General features: G+C 37.1%; 1 protein-coding gene across 1 annotated transcript in view; it reads left to right on the forward strand.

Annotated features, from left to right (window-relative positions):
* Positions 1 to 17,920, forward strand: part of WDPCP (WD repeat containing planar cell polarity effector) — a 516,387-nt gene extending 498,467 nt beyond the window's left edge. The window contains exon 15 of the mRNA XM_086326368.1: positions 3,969 to 17,920. Within this exon, the coding sequence (XP_086182494.1) occupies positions 3,969 to 4,051 (83 nt within the window). The 3' untranslated portion in view covers positions 4,052 to 17,920. The remainder of the gene's footprint in view (positions 1 to 3,968) is intronic.
* The last annotated feature ends 3,887 nt before the right edge of the window (positions 17,921 to 21,807 follow it).

Genomic DNA, 21,807 nt, shown 5'->3' on the forward strand with positions numbered 1-21,807 from the left:
GCCTAATGTAATCCTTAAATGTGGAAGAGGGTCCTTAAATGTGGAAGGAGGAGGCAGAAGAGACACTATCAGAGTGATTCACAGTAAGAAGACTCAACCTGCCACTACAAGCTTTGAAAAGTGTATGAAGAAAAAAAAAAAAGAAAAGTGTACAAAGAAGACTATAATGCCAAGGAAAGCAAGAATTCAAAAAGCAAAGAAACATTCTCCTCCAGAACCTCCAGAAAGGAATGTACCCTATTTAAGCCACTAAATTTGTGGTAATTTGTTACGGTAGAAGAAAAAACTGATACAAAGTGTTAGGATGTGGTCTATATTTTTAATAGATCGTTTTGATTGTGCTGAATTGATAGGGAAAGCTGCCTTGAAATCAGGGGAAGTTTTGATGTGAGGTCTGTTTTCACACTTCACCATCTGAATACTATGGCTGAGGACTTAATTTGAACATTAGTTTGGGAAGCTTAGCTTCCCAAAGATAATTAAAATTTTTGTTGTCACTTCTCTCTCAATAGACAAAGCAAGTTTAACCAGAGACAAGAAAAAGAAAATCCTATAGGAGCTTGGTAATGTCTCAATCTCTAAAAGAGAGAGAGGCAGAAAGAACAGCAAGGAAGCATGTCCCACAGCCTGGACCTACTCACCAGTGGTTAAAACTGTTTTTGCTCACTGTTGTCTCCACAGCACTTCACCCATTACCAGTCACAGAGTGAGCATTTAACAAATGTTCAATCCATGAATGGGCTTCCCTGGTGGCTCAGGTGGTAAAGAATCCACCTGCAATGTAGGAGACCTGGGTTCAATCCCTGGGTCAAAAAGACCCCCTGGAGAAGGAAATGGCAACCCACTCCAGTATTCTTATCTTGGAGAATCCCAAGGACAAGGGGGCCTGGCAGGCCACAGTCCACAGGATTGCAAAGAGTCGAACACAACTGAGCAACTAACACTTTGACTCTTGACAATCCATGAATGAACCATATGTGTTTTCTTAATTGTAAATCTTTCCCATATACTATTCTCATTCTTCACATACTTACAAATCACTGAACAAAATTTTAATTTTTGGGTAACCTATGGCAAAATTAATAAACCAAATTAATTTGAACTAAATGTAACATAGAAACCAACTGACAACTGGTTTTAATAGACTGTACTGCATTTGAGTTTACAAACAAACTTCCTGGCATGTAAACTGAGGGTAGAGATGTTTGCCTTTTCTTCGTTTATTACGCACTGCTTCATCCTCCAGGACTTTGAAAAGGGCCTGGTAGCAGCAAGAGAATGAAGAAGAGATGGAGATTATCTACAGAAGCCAAACTTACTCCAATCCAGCCTAGAGTTAGGATTCAGTGTAATACATTTCTCAATTTCCCATTATTTATTAGAGTTTTACAAGGAAATAAAGATACTTTTTAGCTGATTCTTTATAACTCAAAAAAAAGTGCCTGACATGCAACAGATGCTCAATAGATATATACTGAATAAATAAAAGGATTATGTTTATAATTCAAGAAAATCTATAGGATATAAGAATACGTAGCTGGTATTAAGTGTATAAAGTAGACATTTTAGATATACAAAAGAATCAAACACTTTCAAAGGTAAACTAGTTACAACACTTTGGTATAAATGAGTTTCTAAAAAATACCACCATTATGTGAATTGACTGAGACTTCACACCTTATTCAACAAGTTGGTTTTCATATTTTTGATGTGGCCAAGACAACCATTATTCAAATAGCTCGTTTTTCATATTTTTGATCAGCAATTTTTAAAGTTACACAACTCAAAGAAAAAACAATTTAGAAGGAAAAAACTCCACACAGTGTGAGAAAAGCAATGATAAGCAAAATAAATGATCCTAGGACTAAACTAAAGATACTTTATATTTGGTATTGTCCTAGTTATTTTACTTCAAGTAGTCAACTTCTCTAGTTGCTTCAATTTTTCATTTGTACTAAATAATCCCCTCTGATGTCTAAAATTCTTTATTGTAGAGCAAATAAACTTTGTATTTATAGCAAATTTATCTACTGTGATATTTACTGTCATAAATTTATTATAATGTTGGTTAGTTTCTTGCTTTGTTATATCTGAATTCATATCTAAGAAACTCAAAATGAAATACTATCCTGTTAAAAGTTATTATATTTTGTTTTGGTGTTTATTCATATATAAGCAGTTTTCTTTAACTTGGAACCAAAAAAAAAAAAAAAAAAGGCCATCTATTCAGAATCCTTATGTATGCCTATAAACAATATAATTGATGAAAATCTTCAGTGTTTACAAAACAAAGATAATTGTCAACAGAATCCCTGGTGGTAGACTTTCCAGAAAAAGACAAATTTACAGCCTATAATTCATGAAGATTGGCTCAAAACAAACTGTCCCTGCCAACAGAAAATCTGACAATTATTCTGTTGTCTAATTTGGCTCAGTCTAAGTTGACCTTGTTTATTCATCTCAGTCTTTTAATTCCTGTTATCTTGGCATAAGAGAAGAACATATGGCATATGTCTATGAAGTCCATTTCTGCATCTTAAACTGAAATAAATGTAGAATATACTGAACATCTCTAATGTGTTCGGCTATTAAGGTAGCTAATTGTATATTAGATAGAACTAGTTAAGTTCATATTATCCCTACTAAGTGTCTGCTGCCATAAAACTAGAAACTAAAAAGTCTTTTTCTAAGACTCAATATAGGGCTAAAACTGGCTAATTTTAAGCATATTTCCAAAAACAGACAATATTAAACTCTTTTAAAACATAAACATGAAAGAGTATCAGCAATCTAACAACCTAAAGATGTTTACAGGTTTTCACTGCATCTCTAGCTATATTTAAGAATGCAGATGAAAGTAATATAAAAAAGATAATGGGAGCTAAGGAACAAAATGAATATTTTCATTTTCTCTTCAGTTTAATCTGTCTCCAATGAACTGAGGCAGTCTCAAGGAAATCAGAACATAATATAAACTGAAAAACATCAAAATACAACATATCAAAATTTGTGGGATATAACTTAAAACAGTGCTTAGTGGAAATTTTATTCCACTAAATGCTTATTTTAAGAATGTCTTGATGAACAGTCTGAGCTACCACCTTAAGAAACTAGAGGGGAAAAGATCAAAATAAACTCAAAACAAGCAGAAGAAAAGAAATAGTAAACATAAGAGCATATATCATTGAAACTGAAAATAGAAAAATGAAGAAAATCAATGAGGTCAAAAGTTATTGTTTGAAAAGACCAATAAAATTTATAAAATTCTGGTCAGAGGCGGTCCTAAGATGGCAGAGGAATAAGACGGGGAGACCACTTTCTCCCCCACAAATTCATCAAAAGAACATTTAAACACTGAGTAAATTCCACAAAACAACTTCTGAATGCCAGCAGAGGACATCAGGCCCACTGTCTTCGAAAAGAGTTAGGAAAAAATATAAAAAAAACAAAAAGAGAGACAAAAGAGGTAGGGACAGAGCTCTGTCCCAGGAAGGGAGTCTTAAAAAGAGAGAAGTTTCCAAACACCAGGAAACACTCTCACTGCTGAGTCTGTGGTGAGCCTTGGAAGCACAGACAGCAACATAACAGGGAGGAAAAATAAATAATTAAAACCCACAGATTACCAGCCCAATGGTAACTCCCCCAGCAGAGAAGCAGCGCAAACGCCTGTATCCCCCACTAGCAAAGCAGGGGCTGGGCAGGGAGGCGTGGGCTGCATTGCCTAGAGTAAGGATTGGGCCTGAATGCCATGAGGGTAATCAGAGCGAACTAACTTGGGCTAGCAAACCAGACTGTGGGATAGCTACCACACAAAAAGCCCTAAGACACCGCCAGGACCGCGCACAGAACAAAGGACTGAACAGAATTAGCCAGCTGCAGACCATCCCCCTCCGGTGACAGGCAGCCAGAGCCGGAAGGGGGTAATTGCAGCCCCAGAGAGACATTATCTTTTTTTTTTTTTTTTTCAGAGAGACATTATCTACCAAACTGCAAGCAGGCTTCTTTGCTAACTAAGACTTCTTGGGGTTTTGGACAGTCATCATCTGCCTGAGAAGGTGTCCCGGTTGTACACCCAGAAAACCGAGCAGCAAGAACAGAAGAGGTGATAAGTTGCAGCGACCACGCTCGCCAAACACCTGCCTGGAACTGGGAAGGGCACAAAATGCAGGCCCAATGGAGTCTGCGCCTAAGGACTACCCGAGTGCCTGAACCTGAGCAGCTTAGACCTGGAAGGTGCATGCAGCCCAGGGCCGGCCTCAGATAGTTCCCAGCGCCAGCAACATAGAGCCTGAGCAGTGCGGGCAAGGAGGGCACAGGCACCATGAGCGAGGGCAGGCCCAGTGTGGCTGAGACACTGCGAGTACACGCCAGTGTTGTTTGCAGCGTCCCTCCCTCCCCACAGCGCGACTGAACAAGTGAGCCTAAAAAAAGTGCCCACCACCACCCGCTTTGTGTCAGGGCAAATAAGACACTGAAGAGATCAGCAAACAGAAGAAGCTAAAATAAAGGGAACCGCCTTGGAAGTGACAGGCGCAATAAATTAAAACCCTATAGTTAGTAAAGACTACATAGGAAGGGGCCTATAGATCTTGAGAAATATAAGCCGGACCAAGGAACTATCCGAAACAGAACTAACCCCACACTGCCCACAGCAACACCAGAGAAAGTCCTAGATATATTTTTACTATTTTTAAGATCGTTCTTTTTCTTTTTTGTTTTTTCTTCACTTTTTTTAATTTTTAAGTCCTCTATTACTCCTTTAATTTTCATTCTTATAACCTACTATTACTTTTCAAAAAAAAGACCCTATTTTTTTAAAGCAAACTTCATATATATATATATTTTAATAATTTTAGTGACTTTTTTTTTTCTTCTTCTTTTCTTTAATATTGTATTTTTGAAAATCCAACCTCAACTCTAGGTTTTTAATCTTTGCTTTTTGGCATTTGTTATCAATTTTGTACCTTTAAGAACCCAATGTTCAGTACCCATTTTTACTTGGGAGTGAGATTACTAGCTTGACTGCTCTATCCTCCTTAGGACTCTCCTTTTTTTCCACCAGGTCGCCTCTGTCTCCTCCCTCCCCCTTCTCTTCTCTACCCAACTCTGTGAATCTCTGTGTGTTCCAGACAGTGGAGAACACTTAGGGAACTGATTACTGGCTGGATCTGTCTCTCTCCTTTTCATTCCCCGCTTTTATCCTCCTGGCCACCTCTATCTCCTTCCTCCCTCTTCTCTCTGTATAACGCCGTGAACATCTCTGAACGGTCCAAACTGTGGAACGCACTTAAGGAAGTGATTACTGGCTAGCTTGCTCTCTCCTCTTTTGATTCCACCTCATCTCATTCAGGTCACCTCTAACTCCCTCCTCCCTCTTCTCTTCTCCATGTAACTCTGTGAACCTCTCTGGGTGTCCCTCACTGTGGAGAAACTTTTCATCTTTAACCTAGATGTTTCATCAACCGTGCTGTATAGAAGGAGAAGTCTTGAGACTACTGTAAAAGTAAGACTGAAAATCAGGAGCAGGAGGCTTAAGTCCAAATCCTGAGAACACCAGAGAACTCCTGACTCCAGGGAACATTAATCGACAGGAGCTCATCAAACGCCTCCATACCTATACTGAAACCAAGCACCACCCAAGGGCCAACAAGTTCCAGAGCAAGACATACCACACAAATTCTCCAGCAACACAGAAACATAGTCCTGAGCTTCACTATATAGGCTGCCCAAAGTTACTCCAAAACCACTGACATCTCATAACTCATTACTGGACGCTTCACTGCACTCCAGAGAGAAGAAATTCAGCTCCACCCACCAGAACACTGACACAAGCTTCCCTAACCAAGAAACCTTGACAAGCCACCAATACAACCCCACCCAAAGCGAGGAAACGCCACAATAAAGAAAACTCCACAAACTGCCAGAATACAGAAAGGCCACCCCAAATGCAACAATATAAACAAGATGATGAGACAGTGGAATACCCAGCAGGTAAAGGAACAGGATGAATGCCCACCAAACCAAACAAAAGAGGAAGAGATAGGGAATCTACCTGATAAAGAATTCTGAATAATGAAAGTGAAAATGACCCAAAATCTTGAAATAAAAATGGAATCACAGATAAATAGCCTGGAGACAAGGATTGAGAAGATGCAAGAAAGGTTTAACAAGGGCCTAGAAGAAATAAAAAAGAGTCAATATATAATGAATAATGCAATATATGAGATCAAAAATTCTCTGGAGGCAACAAATAGTAGAATAACGGAGGCAGAAGTAGGATTAGTGAAGTAGAAGATAGAATGGTAGAAATAAATGAATCAGAGAGGAAAAAAGAAAAATGAATTAAAAGAAATGAGGACAATCTCAGAGACCTCTGGGACAATATTAAACACTCCAACATTCGAATCATAGGAGTCCCAGAGGAAGAAGACAAAAAGAAAGACCATAAGAAAATACTTGAGGAGATAATAGTTGAAAACTTCCCTAAAATGGGGAAGGAAATAATCACCCAAGTCCAAGAAACCCAGAGAGTCCCCAAAAGGATAAACCCAAGGTGAAACACCCCAAGACACATATTAATCAAATTAACAAAGATCAAACACAAAGAACAAATATTAAAAGCGGTAAGGGAAAAACAACAAATAACACATAAGGGGATTCCCACAAGGATAACAGCTGATCTTTCAATAGAACTCTTCAAGCCAGGAGGGAATGGCAAGACATAAAGTGATGAAAGAAAATAACCTACAGCCCAGATTACTGTACCCAGCAAGGATCTCATTCAAATATGAAGGAGAAATCAAAAGCTTTACAGACAAGCAAAAGCTGAGAGAATTCAGCACCACCAAACCAGCTCTCCAACAAATGCAAAAGGATATTCTCTAGACAGGAAACACAAAAAGGGTGTATAAACTTGAACCCAAAACAATAAAGTAAATGGCAATGGAATCATACTTATCAATAATTAACTTAAATGTAAATGGGTTGAATGCCTCAACCAAAAGACAAAGACTGGCTAAATGGATACAAAAACAAAACCCTTATCTATGTTGTCTACAAGAGACCCACCTTAAAACAGGGGACACATACAGACTGAAAGTGAAGGGCTAGAAAGAGATATTCCATGCAAATAGAGACCAAAAGAAAGCAGGAGTAGCAATACTCATATCAGATAAAATAGACTTTAAAACAAAGGCTTTGAAAAGAGACAAATGACACTACATAATGATCAAAGGATCAATGCAAGAAGAAGATATAACAATTATAAATATACATGCACCCAACATAGAAGCACCGCAATATGTAAGACAAATGCTAAGAAGTATGAAAGGGGAAATTAGCAATAACACAATAATAGTGGGAGACTTTAATATCCCACTCACACCTATGGATAGATCAATGAGACAGAAAATTAACAAGGAAACACAAACTTTAAATGATACAATAGACCAGTTAGACCTAATTGATATCTACAGGACACTTCACCCCAAAACAATGAATTTCACCTTTTTCTCAAGTGCACACGGAACCTTCTCCAGGATAGATCACATCCTGGGCCATAAATCTAGCCTTGGTAAATTCAAAAAAATTGAAATCATTCCAAGCATCTTTTCTGACCACAATGCAGTAAGATTAGATCTCAATTACAGGAGAAAAACTATTAAAAATGCCAACATATGGAGGATGAACAACACGCTGCTGAATAACCAACAAATCACAGAAATCAAAATATGCATAGAAACGAATGAAAATGAAAAAACAACAACCCAAAACCTGGGGGACACTGTAAAAGCAGTGCTACGGGGAAAGTTCATAGCAATACAGGAATACCTCAAGAAACAAGAAAAAAGTCAAATAAATAACCTAACTCTACACCTAAAGCAACTAGAAACAGAAGAAATGAAGAACCCCAGGGTTAGTAGAAGGGAAGAAATCTTAAAAATTAGGGCAGAAATAAATGCAAAAGAAACAAAGGAGACCACAGCAAAAATCAACAAAACCAAAAGCTGGTTCTTTGAAAGGATAAATAAAATTGACAAACCATTAGCCAGACTCATCAAGAAACAAAGGGAGAAAAATCAAATCAATAAAATTAGAAATGAAAATGGAGAGATCACAACAGACAACACAGAAATACAAAGGATCATAAGAGACTACTATCAGCAGTTACATGCCCACAAAATGGACAACGTGGAAGAAATGGACAAATCCTTATAAAAGTACAACTTTCCAAAACTGGACCAGGAAGAAACAGAAAATCTTAACAGACCCAACACAAACACGGAAATTGAAACTGTAATCAGAAATCTTCTAGCAAACAAAAGCCCAGGTCCAGACGGCTTCACAGCTGAATTCTATCAAAAATTTAAAGAAGAGCTGACACCTATCCCACTCAAACTCTTTCAGAAAATTGCAGAGGAAGGTAAACTTCCAAACTCATTCTATGAGGCCACCATCACCCTAATACCAAAACCTGACAAAGATCCCACAAAAAAAGAAAACTACAGGCCAATATCACTGATGAACATAGATGCAAAAATCCTTAACAAAATTCTAGCAATCAGAATCCAACAACACATTAAAAAAATCATACACCATGACCAAGTGGGCTTTATCTCAGGGATTCAAGGATTCTTCAATATCCGCAAATCAATCAATATAATACACCACATTAACAAATTGAAAAATAAAAGCCATATGATTATCTCAATAGATGCAGAGAAAGCCTTTGACAAAACTCAACATCCATTTATGACAAAAAACTCTCCAGAAAGCAGGAATAGAAGGAACATACCTCAACATAATAAAAGCTATATATGACAAACCCACAGAAAACATTATCCTCAATGGTGAAAAATTGAAAGCATTTCCCCTAAAGTCAGGAACAAGACAAGGGTGCCCACTTTCACCACTACTATTCAACATAGTTCTGGAAGTTTTGGCCCCAGCAATCAGAGAAGAAAAAGAAATAAAAGGAATCCAAATTGGAAAAGAAGAAGTAAAACTCTCACTGTTTGCAGAACATGATCCTCTACATAGAAAACCCTAAAGAGTCCACAAGAAAATTACTAGAGCTAATCAATGAATATAGTAAAGTTGCAGGATATAAAATCAACACACAGAAATCCCTTGCATTCCTATACACTAATAATGAGAAAATAGAGAAATTAAGGAAACAATTCCATTCACCATTGCAACGAAGAGAATAAAATACTTAGGAATATATCTACCTAAAGAAACTAAAGACCTATATATAGAAAACTATAAAACACTGGAGAAAGAAATCAAAGAGGACACTAATAGATGGAAAAATATACCGTGTTCATGGACCGGAAGAATCAATATAGTGAAAATGAGTATACTACCCAAAGCAATCTTTAGATTCAAGGCAATCCCTATCAAGCTACCAATGGTATTTTTCACAGAGCTAGAACAAATAATTTCACAATTTGTATGGAAATACAAAAAATCTCGAATAGCCAAAGCAATCTTGAGAAAGAAGAATGGAACTGGAGGAATCAACCTGCCTGACTTCAGGCTCTACTACAAAGCCACAGTCATCAAGACGGTATGGTACTGGCACAAAGACAGAAATACAGATCAGTGGAACAAAATAGAGAGCCCAGAGATAAACCCACGCACCTATGGACACCTTATCTTTGACAAAGGAAGCAAGAATATACAGTGGAGAAAAGACAATCTCTTTAACAAGTGGTGCTGGGAAAACTGGTCAACCACTTGTAAAACAATGAAACTAGAACACTTTCTAACACCATAACAAAAATAAACTCAAAATGGATTAAAGATCTAAACGTAAGACCAGAAACTATAAAACTCCTAGAGGAGAACACAGGCAAAACACTCTCCGACATATATCACAGTAGGATCCTCTATGACCCACCTCCCAGAATATTGGAAATAAAAGCAAAAATAAACAAATGGGACCTAATTAAACTTAAAAGCTTCTGCACAACAAAGGAAACTATAAGCAAGGTGAAAAGACAGCCTTCAGAATGGGAGAAAATAATAGCAAATGAAGCAACTGACAAACAACTAATCTCAAAAATATACAAGCAACTCCTGCAGCTCAATTCCAGAAAAATAAATGACCCAATCAAAAAATGGGCCACAGAACTAAATAGACATTTCTCCAAAGAGGACATACAGATGGCTAACAAACACATGAAAAGATGCTCAACATCACTCATTATCAGAGAAATGCAAATCAAAACCACAATGAGGTACCATTTCATGCCAGTCAGAATGGCTACAATCCAAAAGTCTACAAGCAATAAATGCTGGAGAGGGTGTGGAGAAAAGGGAACCCTCTTACACTGTTGGTGGGAATGCAAACTAGTACAGCCACTATGGAGAACAGTGTGGAGATGCCTTAAAAAACTGGAAATAGAACTGCCATATGACCCAACAATCCCACTGCTGGGCATACACACCAAGGAAACCAGAATTGAAAGAGACACATGTACCCCAATGTTCATCGCAACACTGTTTATAATAGGCAGGACATGGAAGCAACCTAGATGTCCATCAGCAGATGAATGGATAAGAAAGCTATGGTACTTATACACAATGGAGTATTACTCAGCCATTAAAAAGAATACATTTGAATCAGTTCTAATGAGGTGGATGAAACTGGAGCCTATTATACAGAGTGAAGTAAGCCAGAAAGAAAAACACCAATACAGTATACTAACGCATATATATGGAATTTAGAAAGATGGTAACCATAACCCTGTATGCGAGACAGCAAAAAAGACAAAGATGTATAGAACAGTCTTTTGGACTCTGTGGGAGAGGGACAGGGTGGGATGATTTGGGAGAATGGCATTGAAACATGTAAAATATCATATAAGAAACGAATCACCAGTCCAGGTTTGATGCAGGATACAGGATGCTTGCGGCTGGTGCACTGGGATGACCCAGAGGGATGGTATGGGAGGGTGGTGGGAGGGGGGTTCAGGATTGGGAACATGTGTACACCCGTGGCAGATTCATGTTGATGTATGGCAAAACCAATACAATATTGTAAAGTAATTTGCCTCCAATTAAATAAATTTAAAAAAAATCTGTCGAGATTGACAACAAAAGAGAGAAGACATAGGTACTCATTATCAGGAAAGAAAGGATATCTTAACAGACCTCAGACATTAAATAGATAATAATGTTGTGAACCACTCTACACATATAAATTTGATAACATAGTTCGAACAGACTAATTATTTAAAAACCACAAGTTACCAAACTTGCTGAAGATGAAGAAGATAATCTTAATACTCCTAAGGCTATTTTAAAAACTGACTTTATAGTTAAGAAAAAGAAAACTCCAAAAAAGATACATTGAGGTCCAGACAGTCTCATTGGTGAACTCTATCAAATTTTGAGAGGGGAAAAAAATGATCAATTGTGCACAAACTCTATCAGAAAATAAAAATTAAAAAACTTGTCCCAAAAGACTGTTCTATACATCTGTGACTCTGTGGGAGAGGGCAGGATGATATGGGAGAATGGCATTGAAACATGTAAATTATCATATGTGAAATGAATCACCAGTCCAGGTTCAATGTATGGTACAGGGTGCTTGGGGCTGGTGCACTGGGATGACTCAGAGGGATGGGATGGGGAGGGAGGTGGAAGGGGGGTTCAGGATGGGGAACACATGTACACCCATAGCAGATTCATGTCAATGTATGGCAAAACCAATACAATATTGTAAAGTAAAATAAATAAATAAAACTGAAGGAAAAAAAAAAAAAAACTTGTTCCAACTTAGTTTCTAAAGCTACTATTACCCAGAGTACCAAAACAAACAAAAAAACCACTTTGTATTAGTACCCCACATAAATATAGAAGCAAAAATTCTCAACAAAAGATTAAGAAATATAATTCAGTAATGTATTTTAAAAAAATACAACACAAACACGTGGTGTACCTTGGAAATGAAAAGCTCATTCAATTTTGAAAAATCAGTGAAATCTACTATATTGAAAGGTCAAACAACAAAATCTGATAGATCAGATCAACCTGTGCAAAAACAGCATTTGACGAGATTTAATATCCATTTAGAATTTTCTAAAATTCAGAAAAAAAGAAAAAAAAAACCAAGAGATTTTCTCAATCTATACAGAAAAGCTACAAAAACAAAACTACACAGCTTGGAAAATAGCAAAGATGTCCACTCTCACCACTCATATACATCACTGTGCTAAAAGTCTTAGCCAATGTAATAAGATAAGAAAGAAACATACAGCTTGTGAAAGACATAAAACCACCCCTATTTGCAGAAAGCGTGGTTATCTATGTAGAAAATCCCAAGATTATCTATCAAAAACTACAGCTAACAAGTGAGTTTAACAAGATCACAGAATATACAGCCAACACATAAAAGTCTATTGTATTCCTATATAAAAGTAATGTACAATTGGAAGTCAAATTTTTTAAAGTTTACAGTAGCTCCAAAATAAATTAATCTAGAAGTTACTCTGGAATACATCTAACAAAACTTGAACAGAATCTGTATGCCAAGAACTATAAAATACTATTTAAAGTAATCATAAAAGATCAAAACAAATGGATACACTCACCTGGTTTATGGATTGGAAAAATCAATATAGTGAAGATGTCAGTGGTCTTCTGACTGATCTAAAGATTTAACACAAGTCTAATTAAAATCCCAAAAAGGGTTTTTGTAGACACCAGCAAGGTGATTACAAATTTCATAGAGAAAGACAAAGAAATCAGAACAGGAAAAGTAATTTTTAAAGGGGGAAATAATGTTGGAAGAACCATACATGATCATAAGTCTTTTAAAGCAGCAGACAGCAAATATTTTCTATGAAGGGCCAGTTAGTAAATATTTTGGGTTTTGCAGGTCATACAGTCCCTATCACAGCTACAAAAGGCTGTAACTGTAAAGAGAAAACAACCACTGACAATATGTAAATGAATGACTCTGTTTCAATAAAATTATATTTATAAAACTAGGTATGGGCTGGATTTGGCTATGGATTGTTGTTTGCCACTTCCTGCTCTAAAGCTAAACTAATCCTTTTGGTGTTATCAAAAGGATAGACATAGATTAATGAAACAAAACAGAGAACTCAGAAGTAGACTCATACAAATATGCCCAACTGATCTTCAACAGAAGTATAAAGACAATTCAATGAACAAGGGATACTCTTCAATAAATGGTATTTAAACAACTGGAAACAATGTGTAAGAACCATGAGCCCTAAACTAAACCTCACAGTTTATTCAAAAATTGACTCAAATTGGATCATATCTAAATATAAAATGTAAAAGTACAAAAATTCTAGAAGAAAATGTAGGAGGAAATCTTCATGATCTGAAAACAGTCAAAGAATTCTCAGATCTGATGCTGAAAGCACAAGTCATAATTTTAAACAACTGATAAGCTGGACTTCATCAACTTTTGCTCTTCAAAGGACACTGTTAAAAGCACTGAGAAGACAAGCTACTTGCTTGGAGAAAATATTTTCAAGTCACACGACAGACACTGAACGTATATCCAAAATATATATTTTTAAAAACCCAAAACTCAACAAGAAAGCAACTCAATTAAAATGGGTAAAAGGTTTGACTTGAACAGATACTTTAATAAGGAGATATACAGATGGCAAATAGCACATGAAAAAATATTCAATATGACTAGCCATGAATAAAGTACAAAATTAAAACTATGATTATATACCCCTATACACCTATTAGAATACCTGTAATTAAAAACATACTGACAATAGTAAGCACTGGTTAAGATGCAGAGCAACTCGAGAACTCATGCCTTGCTGATGAAAATACAAAAATGGTACAGCCATCCTGGGAAACAGTTTAACAGTTTCTTATAAAGCAAAAATATATTTAAGGAATTCTGTGGCAGTCCAGTGGTTAGGACTCTGCACTTTCACTGCAGGGGGCCCAAGTTTAAACCCTGTTCCAGGTAACGAAGATCCCACAAGCCATGTGGCTCCCTACTCCCCCAAAAAGAACTACATAAATACATTTAGCATGAGCCAGCAATACTATTCTTGAGTATGTACCCTAGAGAAATGAAAACTTATGTCACACAAAAACCTGTAGATGAATTGTCGATAGTCATTTTACTTACAATTGCCAAAACCTGGGAAAACAAATATCCTTAAACAGGTGAAAAACAGGTGAAAAAACAAACTGGTACATCTATAAAATGGAATATTTCTCAGCAATATAATGTAACAAACTATTGATATATGTAATATCTTGAATGAAGATCAACAGCAATATGCTGAGCAACAGAAGCCAGCCATAGAACTTTATATGTATGATTTCAATCATATGACATTCCTCAAGTCAAAACTACAGTCATAGTGAGAAGCAGTTGCCAGGAGTACTGCTAAGGAAGGATGTAACTATAAAGTCTTGAGGGAATTTTTTGGTCATGATGAAACCATTCTGTATTCTGTGGTGGTAATAACATGAATCTATACATCTGCTAAAATCCATAGAATCTATATCTATAAAAGTTCATTTTAATGTATAGTAATATATAATAAAAATTTTAAACCCAAAGACTTATTATGTATATAGGAGAGTTACCTAAAACTTCATAAGACAATATAGACTCAACTTTTTTAAAAAGATGAATAATAAGTATAGCAGCTAACTATCCAGATAAGAATGCTGGATATTTGGATTATGTTAATGTTCTTTTCCTGTTTTTTAATGTTCTGTTAAATTTGTTTGTTTTTCTACATGTAAAATTAGAAATTACTATCAAAATTAGAAAAACATAATTTATTTAACAGGAAACTTTTACCATTCATTCTAATTTTGTAAGAGCCAGGAATAATTTAGAGCATCACATTTTGTTTCCATGATTGCTATTTTTGCAAACTCTAAATGTGAAATATTTCATTTATATGTTAATGTTGAATTTAATTGCTCTTCAAAATGTGCTGTAAAATGTTTAATGGTGAGAAAGTTAAAAACAGTTTTTAGGGGAGGAGCCAAGATGGCAGAGGAGTAGGACGGGGAGAACACTTTCTCCCCCACAAATTCATCAAAAGAGCATTTAAACGTCGAGTAAATTCCACAAAACAACTTCTGAATGCCAGCAGAGGACATCAGGCACCCAGAAAAGCAACCCAACTCTTCGAAAGGAGGTAGGGAAAAATATAAAAGACAAAAAAAAAGAGACAAAAGAGGGAGGGACGGAGTTCCGTCCCGGGAAGGGAGTCTTAAAAAGAGAGAAGTTTCCAAACACCAGGAAACCTTCTCACTGCCGAATCTGTGCCGAGCTTTGGAAGCACAGAGGGCAACATAACAGGGAGAAAAAATAAACAATTAAAACTCGCAGATTGCGAGCCCTACGGTAACTCCCCCAGCAGAGAAGCAGTGCAGACGCCTGCATCCGCCATTAGCAAGCGGGGGCTGGGCAGGGAGGCGCGGTGCGGGCTGCATCGCTCAGAGTAAGAATCTGGCCTGAATACCCTGAGCGCTATCTGAGCGAAATAATTTGGGCTAGCAAACCAGACTGTGGGATATCTACCACGCGAAAAGACAGCCCCAACCTAAGACACCGCCAGGCCCGCGCACAGAACAAAGGACTGAACAGAGATAGTCGGCTGCAGACCTTCCCCCTCCGGTAACAGGCAGCCAGAGCCGGAAGGGGACAATCGCAGCCCCAGAGAGACATTATCTATAAAACTGTAAGCAGGCTTCTTTGCTAGCTAAAACTGCTTGGAGGTCTGGACGGTCAACATCTACCTGAGAAGGTGCGCCGGTTTTACACCCAGATAACTGAGTGGCGGGGAGGCGATAAGTCGCAGCATTGGCGTTCGCCAAACACCTCATCACCTGAGCTGCTCGGACCTGGGAAGAGCACAAAATGCAGGCCCAACAGAGTCTGCGCCTCTGAGGACTACCCGAGTGCCTGAACCTGAGTGGCTTGGACCTGGGAGGTACATGCAGCCCAGGGCCGGCCTCGGATTGTTCTTGGCGGAACAACCTAGAGCCCGAGCAGTGTGGGCAGGAAGGCTACACGCGCCGTGAGTGGGGGCAGACCCAGTGTGGCTGAGGTACTGCGAGCGCACGCCAGTGTTATTTGTTTGCAGCATCCCTCCCTCCCTCCCCACAGCGCGACTGAACAAGTGAGCCTAAAAAAAAAAAAAAAGTTTCCCCCACTGTCCCCTTTGTGTCAGGGCGGAAGCCAGACACTGAAGAGACCAGCAAACAGAAGAAGTTATAACAGAGGGAAACGCCTTGGAAGCTACAGGCAATAGATTAAAACCCCGTGGTTACTATGGACTACATAGGAAGGGGCCTATAGATCTTGAGAAATATAAGTTGGACCAAGGAACTAGCCAAAAATGAACTGAACCCACCATACAACAAAACCAGAGAAAGTCCTAGATATATTTTTACTATTTTTACGATCATTCTTTTTTTCTTTCTTTTTTTTTAATTAAAAAAAATTTTTTTAAGTCCTCTATTGTTCCTTTAATTTTCACTTTTATAACCTATTACTTTGCAAAAAAAAAAAAGACCTTATTTTTTTCTTCTTCAGCAAACTTCATATATATATATTTTATAATTTTTTGACCTTTTTTTTTTTTTTTCTCTTCTTCTTCTTTTCTTTAACATTGTATTTTTGAAATTCCAAACTCTACTCTAGTTTTTTAATTTTAGCTTTTTGGTATATGTTATCAATTTTGTACCTACAGTTTTTTTTATAATTTCTGTGACTTTTTTTTTTTTTTTCTGTTTCATTCTCTTCTTCTTTTATATAACATTCTATATCTGAAATTCCAAACTCTACTCTAGATTTTTAATTTATGCTTTTTGGTATTTGATATCAAATTTGTACCTGTATTTTCTTTATAATTTTTGCGACATTGCTTTTGTTTGTTTGTTTTCTCTCTTTATGTTTCTTCTTCCTTTTTTTTAACATTGTATTTTTGAAATTCCAAACTCTACTCTAGATTTTTTAATTTTTGCTTTTTGGTATTAGTTATCAATTTTGTACCTGTATTTTCTTTATAATTTTCACGACCTTGTTTGTTTTTCTTTGTTCGTTTTTTCTCTTTCTTTTCCTTCTTCTTTTCTTTAACATCGTATTTTTGAAATTCCAAACACTACTCTAGATTTTTAATTTTTGCTTTTATGTATTTGTTACCAATTTTGTACCTTTAAGAACCCAGTGTTCAGGACCCATTTTTCACTACGGAGCGAGATTACTGGCTTGACTGCTCTCGCTCCCCTTGGACTCTCCTTTTTCTCCACCAGGTCGCCTGTGTCTCCTCCCTAACCCCTCTCTACTCTACCCAACTCTGTGAGTTTATGTGTGTTCCAGATGGTGGAGAACACTTAGGGAACTGATTACTGGCTGGATCTGTCTCCCTCCTTTCCATTCCCCCCTCTTATCCCTCTGGCCACCTCTGTCTCCTTCCTCCTTCTTCTCTTCTCTGTGTGACTCCGTGAACATCTCTGAGTGGTCCAGTTGTGGAGTGCACATAAGGAAGTGACTACTGGCTACCCCACTCTCTCCACTATTGATTCCACCTCATCTCATTTGGGTCACCTCTAACTCCCTCCTCCCTCTTCTCTTCTCCATGTAATGCTGTGAACCTCTCTGAGTGACCCTCACAGTAGAGAAACTTTTCATCTTTAACGTAGATGTTTTATCAATGGTGCTGTATAGAAGGAGAAGTTTTGAAACTACTGTAAAAATAAGACCGATAACTGGAAGCAGGAGGCTTAAGTCCAAACCCTGACTCCAGGGAACTCCGGACTCCAAGGAACATTAATTGACAGGAGCTCATCAAACGCCTCCAAACCGAAACTGAAACCAAGCACCACACAAGGGCCAACAAGTTCCAGGGCAAGACATACCAAGCAAATTCCCCAGCAACAAAGGAGCACAGCCCTGAGCTTCAAGATACAAGCTGCCCAAAGTCACCCCAAAACCATAGACATCTCATAACTCATTACTGGACACCCACCAGAACACCGACACAAGCTTCCCTAACCAGGAAACCTTGACAAGCCACCTGTACAAACCCACACACAGCGAGGAAACGCCACAATAAAGAGAACTCCACAAACTGCCAGAATATAGAAAGGACACCCCAAACTCAGCAATTTAAACAAGATGAAGAGACAGAGGAATACCCAGCAGATAAAGGAACAGGATAAAAGCCCACCAAACCAAACAAAAGAGGAAGAGATAGGGAATCTACCTGATAAAGAATTCCAAATAATGATAGTGAAATTGATCCAAAATCTTGAAATCAAAATGGAATCACAGATAAATAGCTTGGAGACTAAGATTGAGAAGATGCAAGAAAGGTTTAACAAGGACCTAGAAGAAATAAAAGAGAGTCAATATAAAATGAATAATGCAATAAGTGAAATTAAAAACACTCTGGAGGCAACAAATAGTAGAATAACAGAGGCAGAAGATAGGATTAGTGAATTAGAAGATAGAATGGTAGAAATAAATGAATCAGAGAGGATAAAAGAAAAACGAATTAAAAGAAATGAGGACAATCTCAGAGACCTCCAGGACAATATTAAACGCTACAACATTCGAATCATAGGGGTCCCAGAAGAAGAAGACAAAAAGAAAGACCATGAGAAAATACTTGAGGAGATAATAGTTGAAAACTTCCCTAAAATGGGGAAGGAAATAATCACCCAAGTCCAAGAAACCCAGAGAGTCCCAAACAGGATAAACCCAAGGCGAAACACCCCAAGACACATATTAATCAAATTAACAAAGATCAAACACAAAGAACAAATATTAAAAGCAGCAAGGGAAAAACAACAAATAATACACAAAGGAATTCCCATAAGGATAACAGCTGATCTTTCAATAGAAACTCTTCAAGCCAGGAGGGAATGGCAAGACATACTTAAAATGATGAAAGAAAATAACCTACAGCCCAGATTATTGTACCCAGCAAGGATTTCATTCAAGTATGAAGGAGAAATCAAAAGCTTTTCAGACAAGCAAAAGCTGAGAGAATTCTGCACCATCAAACCAGCTCTCCAACAAATACTAAAGGATATTCTCTAGACAGGAAACACAAAAACGGTGTATAAGTTCGAACCCAAAACAATAAAGTAAATGGCAACGGGATCATACTTATCAGTAATTACCTTAAACGTAAATGGGTTGAATGCCCCAACCAAAAGACAAAGACTGGCTGAATGGATACAAAAACAAGACCCCTACATATGTTGTCTACAAGAGACCCACCTCAAAACAGGGGACACATACAGACTGAAAGTGAAGGGCTGGAAAAAGATTTTCCATGCAAATAGGGACCAAAAGAAAGCAGGAGTAGCAATACTCATATCAGATAAAATAGACTTTAAAACAAAGGCTGTGAAGAGAGACAAAGAAGGTCACTACATAATGATCAAAGGATCAATCCAAGAAGAAGATATAACAATTATAAATATATATGCACCCAGCACGGGAGCACCACAATATGTAAGACAAATGCTAACAAGTACGAAAGGAGAAATTAACAATAACACAATAATAGTGGGAGACTTTAATACCCCACTCACACCTATGGATAGATCAACTAAACAGAAAATTAACAAGGAAACACAAACTTTAAATGATACAATAGACCAGTTAGACCTAATTGATATCTATAGGACATTTCATCCCAAAACAATGAATTTCACCTTTTTCTCAAGCGCACATGGAACCTTCTCCAGGATAGATCACATCCTGGGCCATAAATCTAGCCTTGGTAAATTCAAAAAAATTGAAATCATTCCAAGCATCTTTTCTGACCACAATGCAGTAAGATTAGATCTCAATTACAGGAGAAAAACTATTAAAAATGCCAACATATGGAGGATGAACAACACGCTGCTGAATAACCAACAAATCACAGAAGAAATCAAAAAAGAAATCAAAATTTGCATAGAAACGAATGAAAATGAAAACACAACAACCCAAAACCTGTGGGACACGGTAAAAGCAGTCCTTAGGGGAAAGTTCATAGCAATACAGGCACACCTCAAGAAACAAGAAAAAAGTCAAATAAATAACCTAACTCTACACCTAAAGCAACTAGAAACAGAAGAAATGAAGAACCCCAGGGTTAGTAGAAGGAAAGAAATCTTAAAAATTAGAGCAGAAATAAATGCAAAAGAAACAAAAGAGACCATAGCAAAAATCAACAAAACCAAAAGCTGGTTCTTTGAAAGGATAAATAAAATTGACAAACCATTAGCCAGACTCATCAAGAAACAAAGGGAGAAAAATAAAATCAATAAAATTAGAAATGAAAATGGAGAGATTACAACAGACAACACAAATACAAAGGATCATAAGAGACTACTATCAACAATTATATGCCAATAAAATGGACAACGTGGAAGAAATGGACAAATTCTTAGAGAAGTACAACTTTCCAAAACTCGACCAGGAAGAAATAGAAAATCTTAACAGACCCATCACAAGCACGGAAATTGAAACTGTAATCAAAAATCTTCCAGCAAACAAAAGCCCAGGTCCAGATGGCTTCACAGCTGAATTCTACCAAAAATTTAGAGAAGAGCTAACACCTATCCTGCTCAAACTCTTCCAGAAAATCGAAGAGGAAGGTAAACTTCCAAACTCATTCTATGAGGCCACCATCACCCTAATACCAAAACCTGACAAAGATCCCACAAAAAAAGAAAACTACAGGCCAATATCACTGATGAACATAGATGCAAAAATCCTTAACAAAATTCTAGCAACCAGAACCCAGCAACACATTAAAAAGATCATACACCATGACCAAGTGGGCTTTATCCCAGGGATGCAAGGATTCTTCAATATCCGCAAATCAATCAATGTAATACACCACATTAACAAATTGAAAAATAAAAACCATATGATTATCTCAATAGATGCAGAGAAAGCCTTTGACAAAATTCAACACCCATTTATGATAAAAATTCTCCAGAAAGCAGGAATAGAAGGAACATACCTCAACATAATAAAAGCTATATATGATAAACCCACAGCAAACATTATCCTCACTGGTGAAAAATTGAAAGCATTTCCTCTAAAGTCAGGAACAAGACAAGGGTGCCCACTTTCACCATTACTATTCAACATAGTTTTGGAAGTTTTGGCCACAGCAATCAGAGCAGAAAAAGAAATAAAAGGAATCCAAATTGGAAAAGAAGAAGTAAAACTCTCACTATTTGCAGATGACATGATCCTCTACATATAAAACCCTCAAGACTCCACCAGAAAATTACTAGAACTAATCAATGACTATAGTAAAGTTGCAGGATATAAAATCAACACACAGAAATCCCTTGCATTCCTATACACTAATAATGAGAAAACAGAAAGAGAAATTAAGGAAACAATTCCATTCACCATTGCAACGGAAAGAATAAAATACTTAGGAATATATCTACCTAAAGAAACTAAAGACCTATATATAGAAAACTATAAAACACTGGTGAAAGAAATCAAAGAGGACACTAACAGATGGAGAAATATACCATGTTCAAGGATTGGAAGAATCAATATAGTGAAAATGAGTATACTACCCAAAGCAATTTATAGATTCAATGCAATCCCTTTCAAGCTACCAACAGTATTCTTCACAGAGCTAGAACAAATAATTTCACAATTTGTATGGAAATACAAAAAACCTGGAATAGCCAAAGCGATCTTGAGAAAGAAGAATGGAACTGGAGGAATCAACCTGCCTGACTTCAGGCTCTACTACAAAGCCACAGTTATCAAGACAGTATGGTACTGGCACA

Source organism: Bos grunniens, chromosome 11 (assembly GCF_055505025.1).
Source record: "Bos grunniens cultivar Pamir isolate PY7600 chromosome 11, Bosgru_T2T1.0, whole genome shotgun sequence".
NCBI classification, from domain to species: Eukaryota; Metazoa; Chordata; class Mammalia; order Artiodactyla; family Bovidae; genus Bos; species Bos grunniens.